Source organism: Odocoileus virginianus, chromosome 3 (assembly GCF_023699985.2).
Source record: "Odocoileus virginianus isolate 20LAN1187 ecotype Illinois chromosome 3, Ovbor_1.2, whole genome shotgun sequence".
In the NCBI taxonomy this organism is placed as follows: Eukaryota; Metazoa; Chordata; class Mammalia; order Artiodactyla; family Cervidae; genus Odocoileus; species Odocoileus virginianus.
The window spans coordinates 40,218,142-40,231,548 of NC_069676.1; the positions used below are offsets into that span (position 1 = coordinate 40,218,142).

The following is a 13,407-nucleotide window of genomic DNA, read 5'->3' on the forward strand; positions in this document are numbered from 1 at the left end:
TTGGGGCCCTGCCCAGGCAAGGCGGTCCAGCCTTAAAAGGAGCCTGGTAGAGCCCAGGGGAACTGGTGTCTCCCATCTGCGGCTCTGCACCCCTCAGACTCACACCAGTGCGGTGGGTAGGGGTGTTGGTGGAGTCCCCACCTGCACCTGTGTGGCACCTGGGCAGGTAAGGCCTGGAGGTAAGGGGGCTGCTTCCGGTGGCGCGACTTGGCTTCTGTTTCCTGGAGGCCCTCAGGTTCCACATCTGCCCACCCCACCTTGGTTGTGAGGCCGCCCCTTGCTGGGCTCACAGTCCCCCGGGGGACAGACACCCTCAAGCTTGGCAGAGAAGCTGGCTCCTGGCAAACAGGTGGGGATATGAGGCAGAAACTGCCGGCCCTGCTTCTCTCACTACATAATCTGGGTAGGAGTGGTGGCCACCCCTTCTGGGCTTTGGCTTGCCCACCTGTACGGCAGCTGTGTGAGCCCTGCACGGGAGGTCGCCCCAGTCTGGGATCAGGAGTGCCCCAGCATGTGGGGTGACCCAGTCTCCACCCTTCCCCCGCACTGTGAGCAGCCCTGTCAGATTTGGAACTAGGGGCACATCGGATGGAAGAAGAGACAGGTTCTTCCTCAGAGGGGCTCCACAGCTGGTCAAGGGGCAGGGCAGGACAAAGATTTCCATCCCCCCCTCCGCCAGGAACGGAAGCCCAGCCCACTGTGTACCCTTCCCTGTGGACCAACCACAGTACCCGGTGAGCTGATGCTCCCGCAGGCTCAGGGCCCCTGTGGCGCTAGCAGGTCCTCTGCACCTCGGCCAAGAATCAGACACCACAGCTGTGTGCTGGGAACACCTGCTTCCACCTCGAGCCTCAGTGGGCCCGGGCCCCAATCATCCCAATGCTTTCTGGCACCTTTATGTCCTCATTTGGCCCTTTATTGGAAGTGGGTTGAGGGGCGTTCCCCCCATCCTGTGATGTACCCCGCTTCCTGAAGGAGGAAATGGGCTCAGAGTGGTTAAGTGGGATTTGAATTTAAGCCCAGCTGAATCCCCAGAGACTAGGATGCTGGGCTGGTCCCCGTAAGGGTCTCTCGGGGAAAATGGCCCTAGAGGGTGGGCTGAGTGGGGGTTGGGACTTGGACCCGCCTCTGAGGAACAGCAGCTGGCTCATGGACAAGCCCTGTGACCCCAGGAGACAGATGGCCCCTCTCTGAGCGATGCTGGGAGGCAGTGGGGAGGCCCAGAGGGTTTAGAGGTGAATTCTGGCTCGGGCTTTGTGGGCGGGGGCCCTGGGTGCCAAGGGGCAGTGCAGCGTGGCACGGCAGCCTCTGCAGCGGTGTCGTCTTTCTCTTCCTTCTCTGAACTTTGTTTCTCGAGCCCAGGTGGGGCCTGGGAGGAGGGAGTGCACCTTCTTCCCGGGGTGGGGCCCTGTCCCCTGGCAACCTGGGCCAGGGCGGGGCTGGGAGGCCTCTGTGCCAGCCAGCGAGCCAGAGCCAGGCTTGGAGCCTGTGGGGCTGAGAGCACGGGTAAGGCTGGGGCAAAGGAGGGCGGGATGGACACTAAAGTGGGGGGTGGGGGGTGGGGGTCCTGCTTGGGCAGGGAGCTCTGCTTTTGGCATGGGGGTTTGTGTGTCCGCGGCACCTTCTGACCCCAGTGGGGCCCTCTGTGTGCAGGGAGGAAGTCTTCATCCCCACCCCAGCCCCCCTCTGGGTTCAGTGGGCTTCCAGGGACTGGGGGCACTTCCCCTCGCTCTGAGCCCCCTGGCTGGCTCTGAGGCTGGTCTCTGTCCATCCTGTGCTGCACCTGCCCAGGGGAGCAGAAGTCGGTCCCTGAGCTTTACCAGGGCCCCACTCTCCACCCTGGACTTCGGGACCCCAACCATTGGCCTTGAACCCTGACCCTCTAAGGAAGGGGCCTGATCTCACCCCTGAGGCCCGAGGCACAGCACAACCCCACTGATTCTGGGAATTCGGGGGTTTTTAGGGAGACGCTTAGCACCAGCCAGAGGCTTGCTTGGGGAGGGCTTAAGCAGCCTACGACACCCCCCTCCATGAGGCTGGGGTCTGACTGGGGCTCACTGGAGGCGGTGGGGCGGTCTCAGCATGAGGGGGCTGTCCAGCGTCGGAAAGAGTGTCTGGAATCCTGTGGGGGTGGCCCAGAGTCCAGGTGTGTTAAAGGGCCTGCTACCAGGGTCTTGGGGACTGTAGCCCCAAGGGACAGAAGAGAAACCCCAAGAGCCTGTCCCTGCTGTGTGACTGGCCCTGTCTGAGCCTCAGGCCCCAATAGCAGGCCTTTGCCCAAGGGCAAATTTGCATGAGGCCAGTTGCAGTGATGAGGAAGCAGGTATGTGGCCCAGGGGCCATAAACCCAGTTTCAGTTTTGGTATCAACAGGGTACAGAGTTGGGACTGGGGAGGAGCAATCCGGGGAGCTTCCTGGAGGAGGAGGTGACTGCTCAGCTTCAGAACCTGTTGCTCTGTCACTCCCTGTGTGCCCCCTCTCAGGGCCTCGGTTTCCTCTGCTTCATGTTGGGCACAGAATGGCCCCCGGGTCACAGGCTCTCATGAGAAGCCAACAAAATGCTGGCATGAAACGCCCAGTTGGGAGGAGCCACTCGAGGAATTGGAAGGCTCTGATTGCTAGTACAACTTATTTGCAGTTTGTGAGACATCCAGGAAGGTGGTTCCTTCCCCAGAGTTTCCGTGTGCCAGGCACCTGCTCAGGCCTCCTGGTTCCTCCCAAGGCCCTGATGTGGAGTTAGCACAGTCCCACCCTACAGACTGAGGCCTGCCCCAGGATCACTCTGAGATCAGTGGTGGATCCAGGGTTTAAAAATTAAAAGCATCAGCCACTGCTGTGAAAGCATTTATCTGGTGCCTACTGCATACCAGGCTGAACCTGCACGGCAGCAGTCTCTTGTGGGGGCAGCTGCGTGCTCTGGACCTACCTACCATCCCGAGGGACACTGGGGGAACTGGGGGAGACTTGCCCAAGGACACAGGCAAAGAGGGACCCCACCCTGCTGGCCTCAGTGAATCACCCAGAAGGAATGGGCTGAGGAGGGATGTGTCCCCCACCCTGCCCCACCCACCGGGAGACCCAACACCCTCTGGGCGTGCAGTTCTTTTTCCTGGAGTTAATGTCCCCTGTGGCTTATAAATCCTTCTGGGTGAGCCTCTGGCCACTCACTAGGCAAACATTTCTGTATCAGCCCCACCATGCCTGCACTCCCCAGGAGTGCGGCGTGGGGACCAGGACTGCCCTCCAGGGTGGGCTGGGGCTAGGGGGGAAGCCTGGAGGGGCAGCTGGCTCTCCGCTTGAATGAACTCTAACCCTGGCCCCTGGGCACGTGGAGTGAGTCAGCCAGCCTTTATTAAGCACTTGCTGTGTACCAGACTCTGGGCTACTGGGAGAGATGCTCACCTGGGCCCCTGGGAGGGAGCTGATGGCTTGCAGTGGGGGGTGACAGGCCTTAAACAATCTTCTCCTTGCAAAGACATGTACACACCCAGCCACTCTCAAGTCTCTGGGATAGAGGCTCAGCCCTTTTGCCTAGGATTTATCACCGAAGCCTGCTTGTTTTTAAATATTTTTTTCCTGGTTATAGTTTCAATATTTGAAAGACTGCATGATAAGAATGAGTTAATTGTAGCATGGATCCCCGTGATTGATTTTAGGTTGCTTGGTGTCACTTTTCCAGCTCAGGGAGGGTCTGCAGTTTTCTTTTAAAACCACATTTCACTTTTACAAGCAAGTTGGTGTAAAAAGGCAGCGATGTACCCAGTAGCCTTGGTGGCATCAGGGGGCTGAGGATGGGGACAAGGGCTGCTTGAGAAGTTGAGAACAGCTTAGCTTCCTTTCCTCAGCTGTACTGGGCCAGGTACACATGGGATGCTCAGGCCACAGGCTGGAGGGACTCCCTGGGCTTCAGCCAAGGAGACTGTGGAAGAGCAGAAACCAAGGTCTTCCCAGCAGAGGGAGGAGGAAAGGGTCAGATTTGGGATCTGGTGCCTGTAGAGTTTGTGGGTTTGGGTTGAGCTGGTGGCCTTGAGTGCCCTGGGCAGGGTGTGAAGACTGCAGCCTGGAGATGCCAGGAGTTGTGGAGGTGTGAGAGCAGCTGCCTGGCCTCCACAAAGGCTCCTGGTGCTCAGAGGGAGCCCCAACTCCTGGTGGGGCTGGGCCCCCTGGGGCACTGGGTCAGGGTACCCCTTAGCTGGGCCAAGTATTATGGTGCGGAGGTCACAAACATCTGGATGGGACAAAGTGTCCCTCTGGGCAAGTTTGAGGAGAGAGCCAGATACGGGATTCTCTGTCTAGTCACACCCCTCTCTGGGCCTCAGTTTCCCCACTTGACATCCTTCAGTGAGAGATGGGGCCATCTGTAAATGTCAGATGAAACAAAGAATCACAGAAGGAACCTCAAGATGTGTGTGCCCTTACAGACAGTCTGTCGGGGGGGTGGCCCCCCTGGGTCTGGACCCAGCGAGCTGGCCCCCAGCAGGGTGTGCAGTGTCTGGGAGTGGGAAGGGTGCCTGCAAATGTTAGACACACAGGGGCGAGTTGTTATTCAGTACAGTGGCCGCCAGGAATTCAGGTGTGGCTGGATCCAGGAGCTGAAACAATGTTTTTAGGGTGCTGTGTTGCAACTGGGGGTGCTCTTAAGCAAGGTGTGTCCTCAAGGGCAAATATGGCTCCTCAACAGTTCTCAGGCTCATCCTATCAACCTCACAAGCCCAGTGGGGAAGAGGGTCCAATTTTCCACTCTAATTGCAAAGTCCCAGAGTTTAATGTCATTGGCCAGGTTGGGTCACATGTCCATCCCTGTACAAATAACAGAGATCCAAGTATAGAATGCTCTGATTGGCAGGGCTGAGTCACTTACCCATCCCTGAGCCAATCACAGAGGCCACTTGGTCAGGACTTTGTCCTTGGAGGGAGAGGGACTACAGCTCTCCCCGAGTTCTCTGACCTGGTAACCCACACATCCTTCTCCTCCTTCAGTGAGCCCAGATCATCTCCACCCTGGGAGCCTGTGGTGGGCAGAGACCTCCCTCCAAACATGGACCGAGTTACCAGATATCCCATCTTCGGCATCCCTCATTCATCCCGCATGACTGACAGTGACACCAACTACACATTTGAGCTGGCAGGCGTGGGGGCCATGGCCAGTGTCTGGAGCCCGGACGAGACACCAGCATGGCCCACTGACCATGAGGCCTCCCTGGAAATGACGCGGACAGGGACCTCCCGCAGCCTGCGTGTTTTCCCTGGCCGGACAGCCCCATGGCCACCCTGCCCCGAGGATAATGAGGATGAGGAGGTGAAGGCCTACCACCTGGAGGCCAGGGATACCCCACCCTGGCAGCCACAGAACCTGGAGCGGGAGCGCCAGGCAGTCATTCGGGGCCAGGCCGTCAGGAAGAGTGGCACGGTGGCCACGCTCCATGGTGCCCCTTACCACAGGGAGCCCGGGGGCCCCAGCCGACCACAGTCCATGCCCCTGGAGGAGAACAAGATCGACAGGGAGCAAATCGACTTCCTGGCAGCCAGGAGGCAGTTCCTGAACCTGGAGCAGGCAAACCCCCCACCCGGAGTGGCCCATGCCAATGCAAGGGTTCCCCGGAGCCCCCAGCCCAGGGTGGCCCATGCAAAAGCAGGGGTCTCTCGAAACCCCCCACTAGGGGGGGCCCACGTGAATTCAGAGGTTCCCCAGAGCCCCCAACCCAAAGTGGCCCATGTAAATGCAGTGGCCTCTCAGAACTCCCCCCCAGGGGCGAGTCAGGCCTCCAAGGCCCTGAGCAGGCCACACCTGGCCAATGGGTATGTCCTCCCAGTCAAACCCCAGGTGAAGGAGGTGGTCACGGAAGAGAAGAGGGTTCACCCTTTGCCCACCAGGTCTGGTGCCCAAGCCCTGGAGGACCCTGGTTCCCGGTCCAGAGAGGAGTCCCCAGAGCCCCACAAGGAGACGCCCATTGAGCGGGAGATCCGACTGGCCCAGGAGCGGGAGGCAGACCTCCGAGAGCAGAGGGGGCTTCAGCGGGCAGCCAGCCACCAGGAGCTGGTGGAGATCCCAGCCAGGCTGCTGCTGAGCAAGGTGAGCCTGGCTGCAGCACCACGGCGGGACAGGGGTCGTCCATCACTCTACGTGCAGCGGGACATTGCTCAGGAGTCACAGCGTGAGGAGGACCACCGGCGGGAGGGGCTGCAGGCGGGCCGGGCATCCACACCCGACTGGTCCTCCGAAGGACCCCAGCCCAGACTCCGAAGAGTCCACAGCTCAGACTCCATCCTTAACCCGACCCCGGATGCCCACACGTCCAGCCCGGCCCCAGAGGTGAGGAAGGTGAGCCGTATCCCACCTGATGCCTACCAACCGTACCTGAGCCCTGGGATGCCCCCAGGAGAGTCCCCTGCCTCCCACACCTACCGCAGGCCTAGCAACCTCTCAGCAGATGAGGCCAGGCCAGTGGGCTCTCTAAAGGCTGCAGGGTCTCAGAGGCGTCCCTCAGAATCCTCTGCAAAGCTCTCAGGCATGAAGCAGGAGCCCCCCCGGCAACCCCTGCATGCCAGCAGGGGTGTCCTGAGACAGGAGTACTTCCATCTGCGGCCCCTGCGGTTCAGAGTCCCGGATGAACCTGAGAGAGCTGAGGTCCCCCGAGTTTGGGGCTGGGAAGTGGAGGGGGCCCCAGCACTGAGGCTACAGAAGTCCCAGTCATCTGAGCTGCTGGAGAGGGAAGTGGAGAATGTCCTGCGACGGGAGCGGGAGATGGCTGAGGAGCGGCGGAGTGCTCTGTACCCTGAGGTCTTCTCAGATGAGTGCTGTGACCACGACTCTAGGAGCTCCTCCTGCACATCTGGTGAGGACGGGTCCTGGGAAAGGCTGCTTTGTGCAGAGTCTCAGAGGAGGGTGGCAGGAGTATGAGGATGCCAGGAGAGACTGAGGGTGGGGGAACGTCTGGGGGACTTCATCTACTACCTGGGTTGGCTGGTCTGTCCACTTGTCTGTCTGCTGAAGCAGTAGATTTTGGAGAAAGATGTTAACTTTGCCTTGAGTTTTTTGCTTTATGGATTTGGAGACTTTGTTGTTAGGTGCATAGAGGTTTACAGATGTTCTAGCCTCTCGATCAGTTGCTCCTTTTTGTCGATCTGAACTGCCCCCACCTTGTGTCACTTTCTAGTGTTTTTCTCCTTGCATGATCAGCCCATCTGTTGATCCAGTTTCTCCTGACTGGCTATTCTGATCAATCTGTCTATCAGTGTTCCCAACCAGCTGTCTGCTCTGTCTGTCTGTCCATTCACTCGTCTCCTTAACTGGTCCAGCCTCTCAGCCAGAATCTGAGTCTCTTGGGCTGAGTTCTCACAGATGTTATGCCCTCAGGAGACTCTGGGACCCTCCCTGATGCTCTTTCCTTCCTTCCTCTTCCCTCCCCCACCCCCACCAGGCATCACAGGCAGCTACTCAGTGTCTGAGTCACACTATTTCACCCCCATCCACCTGCACTCGGACCTGGTGTGGACAGTGGAGGCCCCGGCCGAGGATGCTCTCCAGCAGAGAAAGAAGAAGGAACAGTGGGTGAGTCTTGAGTTCTGCCGTCCCCCTGGAGGCCTGGCTGAGGTCTGACTTCCCATTAGGGGCAGAGAAGTTCAGGCAAGGTGCACAATGGATAAACCGAGTTTCTCTTCATGTCTGGGCTGTATAAGCAGAGTCCCCACCATGAGGCTGTTCCCCCTGAGCCAAAGGCTGAGGATGAGCTCTGCTTGGAGGAGAGCAGTGGCAGTCTATCAGAATGATCTTTATTATTTTCATGTGTTTATTACCATCAACATCATTTCTGATTATTATCCACATCACATGATGGATGTCTCAGGGCTTTGCAAGCACCGTGCCTTTAACACCTGGAGGGATTTTTTGTTTCCCTTTTGTTGAGAAAGCCATACTTGCCCATGCCCAGGGTCATACACGGCTTCCCAGGTGGCACTAGTGGTAAAGGAGCCACCTGCCAATGCAGGAGATGTAAGAGATGCAGGTCGGATCCCGGGGTTGGGAAGATCCCTTGGAGGAGGGCATGGCAACCCACTCCATTTTTTTTTTTTTTTTTTGTTTTTTTTTCAGTTCCACCAGTTTATTGCTACCAACCCATCTCCCTCCACCCTCATGCACGTGTTCTTAGTCATGTAACCTCATGGACTGCAGCCTGCCAGGCTCCTCTGTCCATGAACTTTTCCAGGCAAGAATACTGGATGGGTTGCCATTTCCTTTTCCACCACTCCAATATTTTTGCCTGGAAAATCCTGGACAGAGGAACCTAGCGGGCTACAGTCCATCCATAGCATCACAAAGAGTTGGACATGACAGTGACTAAGCACCCACACAGTGTCATACAGCCTGAGTTCCCAAGCCAGTACTTGAACCTAGGCCTGACTCCAAATACTACATTTGTAACCATGAGGCTGTCTACTCTCTGGACAGGAACTGTTACACCACAAAGAATAACACTCTCTCCAGCCTTACCCATGTGGTGCTCACAGTCTGGCCTAGTGGTTTGGGGTAGAGTGGAGCTTGGGGACCTGGGTTCAAGTCCCAGTCCTGCTGCTTGCTGACTCTGTAATGGGCAAGACCCTGCCCTTCTCTGACCCTCAGTCTCCTCCCCTGTAAAATGAGTGTGATAATAAGAACGTCCCCCTTAGAACCTTAGAGCAGGACTGGCTGCAGCAAGAGCTTTGTAAATGTCAATTGTCTTTGTTATGATGACATTTACAAAGAGAAAACAGTTGCAAATGATGGGCAATGCTTCAATGAGGAGGACAACATGAGGGAACAGCATGGTGGGTGGTTTTGAGTTTGGGGTGATTGAGGAGCACTTGGGAGACCAGAGTGGGCAGGGAAGGCCTTCCTTTCTGCCCCAAATGTGACTGTGTATCGAGTCCAGTGGGGAGGGCTGAAAGGCCTGGGGGACTAACATGTGCTCCTTTTCTGTAGTATGCCGGCATCAACCCCTTGGATGATGTCAACTCGGAGGTGAGTGTGCTCCTGGGGCGAGGACCTGGGCCTTCCTTCCCTCCCCCTGCGTCAGTGCCCCCCATCCCCTGGCATCAGGGTCATGGGAAGCCTTTCTTCTGGGTGTGGGTGCTTGCTCTGGTATCTTCTTGATTGGTAGTGTCTGCCTGAGGTGGACTTTTCTGTGATCTGCTTTTGATGCCTGCCATAGTCACAGACTGTGGAAAGAGGGTCCACCTGCTGCCTTTCAAGGAAATGGTTTTGGGGCAGGCTTGGCCCAAGACAGGGATATTTTCTTTGACGGAGGGGTCCACCTGAGAGTGTATAGAAGGTCATCTACCTCAGTGGTTTTGTGGAATACATTTATAACCTTCTCTGAATGCAATGCAGGAAACTTGAGTTTGATCCCTCTGTTGGGAAGATCCCCTGGAGAAGGGAATGGCAACTCACTCGAGTGTTCTTGCCTAAAGAATCCCACAGACAGAGGAGTCTGGCAGGCTACAATACATAGGGGTCACAAAGAGTCTGACAGGACTGAGCAACTAACACTTTCATTTTCATTTTGATCTGAGTCCACAATGCCAGGCCCAGGCATTTCCCTCCTGTGGGGTTCAGCATGAGTTAGCACATTCCTTGGCACTGTTACTAGGAGTGGAGGGTCTGAAACAGGAGGTGGCAGTCCTACTTTACCCGTTCTCCAGGCCTCTCCTAGGGGTTAGCGGTGGGGGGAGATGTTTGGGGGCTTAGAGCCCTGAGGAAACTCCATGCCTCCTTTTGTAGATTCTAGAGGCCACACGGGTGACCCGACACAGGAACGCCATGGCAGAGCGCTGGGAAGCCGGGATCTACGCCAGCGAGGACGAGGACTGAGCCGGGGGCCGGTCCCTGCCTTAGGACCTAGGTGCCCATTTACATCCACACCTGAGAACCACACGTCTCGAGCTGACAGTCCCAAGGGTGGATGCATTTGTGGGGTGTGGGGTTTCTTGCCCATTTTCATCTTCCTGGAGAAATTGCTGTGCTTTTGGATGACTCCTGCTCCTGTGACTTTGCCAAACGCTCTTGAGTCCTGGGAGGAAAGAGACTGGTCCCCTCACCTCCTGATATAATTATTTCTGCTGGTCTGAGAGGAGAGACACCCTAACCCTTCTCCCTCTGGGAAGTCCTAAACTGACAGGGAAGACCTGCCTGGCTCCAGCCCTTGGAAACCTCCAGTCTGAGGGAGGAGGCCTGAGTGCCCCAATCCGAGGGTTTCATAGCCCCCTCTGCAACACACCCAGCACAGCTCTGACGTTATGGGATCCCATGGTGACAGTTCCCCAGCTCTGGGCATTGAAAAGTGCGTGATTTAGGGGCTTCTGTCCTACCTGAAATAAAGCAGCCCCTGGGGTCCCTGCCTGGAGTGGGCATGCCCTGAGCCTCCGCCTGCTTTACTTCTCCAGGCGACATCACTGCCCTCTCCCCAGGGTGAGGCATACAGAAGGTGCTCAAGTAGTGCTGGTTCATGAGTGATTGTTCAGTTCTCCCACGTGGCCCCGTCAGTGACTCTCAGAGCGCTTCTTCAGTGCCTGCTGGGTCCCCAGCACCTCTGGCTTCAGAGGCAGTCGTTGGAGAGGGGTCGTTATTAGGCTCCGCACATATACCACAGGCACCACTCCCGCTGAGATCATTCCCGGGAATGACCCGGTAGTGCTGACCCTTGTGTGCCTGCCCTGCCTCGATTTCCTCCATGCGTGGGGGTAAAGTAATGCGACCTCTTCCGCTTCCCCAACCCGGACCTCAGGCATGAAACCCCAGCACCTGCGCCTGGACCCCAGAGGGACTCCGACGGGGGCCCCTCCCCCTCCGACCCGGACCCCCAGGCTCCAGACTAGGAGCAGCTGGGGACGCCCACCCGCAGGGTCTGTCCCCACCCACTGCCCCCTCCCCCCAACGGCCGGTGCCCCCTTCCAGCGCCTCCCTGGCAGGCAGCCACAGGGAAGCCGCCACAGCTATTCTGAAAGCTATTCTTGAGAGCGGCCCACGCAGGGCGGGGAGGCGGTGCACCCAAAATAGCTGAGGCTGCAGGCGAGGGCGTCCCCGGGGCAGGGGGTAGGTGAGGTCGAGAGGGGCTGCGGAGGGCAGAACAGATCCGCTGAGGGAGGGGGCCCTGTTCTCAGGGGGGCCCGAGTCTAGGAAAGAGACAGCGTCTGTATTCAGGGAGATGCCAGTCTGATGGAGGAGTGGAACTGTCCTCAGGGGAACCCCAGCCTAGGGAGGAGGTAGGGCCCCTCTGCCCTCAGGGGGCTTCAGTCTGAGGGAGGAGGCAGGGCCTGTGTCTAGGGGACCCCAGCCTGAGGGAGGAGGCGGCCTGTGTCCTGGGGAAGCACTGTAGCTGGCAGCATGCCTTCTGCCTGGTCCGAGGTCCGCTTTTCTCTGGGGTTCCCACTGTTCCATTCCAGCCCCAGGAACCAAATGTGCCCCCCCCCCCCGCCTTTTAGGAAGGCAGTTTTGGGGTCTTGAATACAACCTGGGCCTCACTGGCTCCTCCCCCATCTCTTACCACATCTGCTCCTCCTCCACCCCAGTGCCCACTGGCTGCTCCCCCTGGCCCCCTTCTGGCATCCTCAGGGATGCCAGTCTCCTGGGGTGATTGGAACAAGCAGGAGCAGAGGGCTTAAACCAGCACAGCCTGGTTTTCTGACAGTCCTGAGGTCAGGAGTCCAGCTCAGGCCTCACGGGGCTGAATCCAGGCATGGGCAGAGCTGGTCCCTCTGGAGGCTCCCGGGGAGCACCGTCTCCCCACTTTTCCAGCTTCTAGAGGCACCTCATCCCTGGCTCGTGGGCCCTCCCTCCATCCTCACAGCCAGCAGTGCAGCATCTCCTGTCTCTCTGCCTCTGACCCTCCCCCTCCCTCTTCGAAGGACCCTGTGATGACACTGGGTCCGCTGGAAATCCAGGGTCCTCCGAATCTCAGGGGCCTTAAATTAATCCCTCCTGCAAAGTCCCCTCTGACCTATGAAGTAACACGGCCACAGGCCTCAGGACCAGGATGGGGACATCTTTGGGGCTGTTATTCTGCTGACCAGACGCAGAAGGACACACACTGTCTGATTCTACTCACGGGACGTCTCTGGCAGAGTCAAATCCTCGGAGACAGGAAGTAGATGGTGGGGCCAGGGGGTGGGGGAGGGGATGGGGAGTCATTGTTTCATGGGGACAGTTTCAGTTTGGGAGGACCAGAAAATACTGGAGATGATGGTGGGGCTGGTTACACAACAGTGTGAATGTGCTTAATGCCACTGAGCTGTGCACTGAGAAATGGTTAAGATGGTGAATTTTATGTTTTGTGTATTTTACCACAGTTATTTAAAAAAGGGAAAGAAAAAAAGTGTTGTCTCTCTCACAGGCCTCAGAAGGACCTTGGGAAAGATCCAGGAAGGGTGCATTTACTTGCTTAAAACCTGAGTATCCTGAAAAGTGCATTGTCCTTGAAACTCTCGATTCACCCTCAGGGGCACATTTCAGGAGGCCGGTGGGAAGGTCTTGTTTTGATGATTCACTTTTGCTTAATTCTTCTCACTGGGCTGTGCCCTCAGGGAAGGGAGGGAGAATTCTATTCACCTGCCCGGCTGCCCTGTCCCACCGGGGCTCAGCGAGAGGTTTTTTTGTTTTTTTTTTTCTGGTGAGAGGTTTCAGTGAAGTCTTAGTGCAATTCCCAAAGGAGAGAGGGTCTGTCTGGATGGAGGACAAAGTGGAGACAGAGGCTGCGTCTGCTGGTCGCTGCTCTCTCTTTCCTGGTTTCCTCCCAGGTCGAGGTATGTGATCTCCAAGGCCATTAGAAAGGCTGAAACATAAGCCCCGTTTCCAGCTGAAAAGCCAGAACCTTTCCTCACTCTCAGCATTTTTCACCTTCTCCTTTGTCAGTGTTGCTCTTACTCCATTAACTCCTGCAGGACCATGTGGGGATCAGGATCCAGGAGCTGGGCTGGGGCTGTGGCGCTGGGTTCTGGTGTGCCTCTGTCACTATCACTCCCTATGTGTATCTGTTAGCTTGTGCTGTGTGACAACCATCCCCCAGTGCTCTGATAGCAGCTGCTATGAGCTCAGGATTCTGTGGTCAGCTGCGGGATTGCTGCTGGGTCTGGGGGACCCCCAGCCACACATCTGTTGGCCTGGGTGGCGAGGGGAGGGCTGTGAGATAACAGTTAGATGCCCAGTTCCATTGAAAATCAAGCCAACCGTCAATATATAAGTATTGTACAAGTATAGCCCATGCAATATTTGGGACATTCTTATGCTAAGTAGCATGAGCATTAGAGAGCATCACTGACTCAATGAACATGAGTTTGAGCAAACTCCAGGATATGGTGATGGACAGGGAAGCCTGGCGTGCTGCAGACCATGGGGTCGCAAAGAGTTGGACACAACTTAGTGACTGAATAACAACA

At 57.1% G+C, this 13,407-nt stretch overlaps 1 protein-coding gene across 3 annotated transcripts; it reads left to right on the plus strand.

The window, feature by feature from the left end:
• The first annotated feature begins 50 nt into the window (after nt 1-50).
• On the plus strand, nt 51-10,394 carry MISP (mitotic spindle positioning). 3 transcript variants are annotated; one of them, XM_020890280.2, is made up of 5 exons: nt 51-166; nt 4,981-6,836; nt 7,422-7,552; nt 8,960-8,998; nt 9,758-10,394. In XM_020890280.2, the coding sequence occupies exons 2-5, from the start codon at nt 5,039-5,041 to the stop codon at nt 9,845-9,847; spliced, it is 2,058 nt and encodes a 685-aa protein (XP_020745939.2). In that variant the 5' UTR covers nt 51-166; nt 4,981-5,038; the 3' UTR covers nt 9,848-10,394. The 3 variants fall into 3 exon arrangements, with proteins under 3 accessions (XP_020745939.2, XP_070321361.1, XP_020745940.2); XM_020890281.2 differs by lacking the exon at nt 51-166 and adding an exon at nt 1,196-1,506; XM_070465260.1 differs by lacking the exons at nt 51-166; nt 8,960-8,998 and adding an exon at nt 1,194-1,506.
• The last annotated feature ends 3,013 nt before the right edge of the window (nt 10,395-13,407 follow it).

Excerpts from the sequence above, each read along its gene's own strand:
- MISP (XM_020890280.2), top strand. The coding sequence starts at position 5,039 with ATGGACCGAGTTACCAGATATCCCATCTTCGGCATCCCTCATTCATCC. Across the intron at positions 6,837-7,421 it reads GAGCTCCTCCTGCACATCTG|GCATCACAGGCAGCTACTCA; the intron begins GTGAGGACGGGT and ends CACCCCCACCAG. Across the intron at positions 7,553-8,959 it reads GAAAGAAGAAGGAACAGTGG|TATGCCGGCATCAACCCCTT; the intron begins GTGAGTCTTGAG and ends CCTTTTCTGTAG.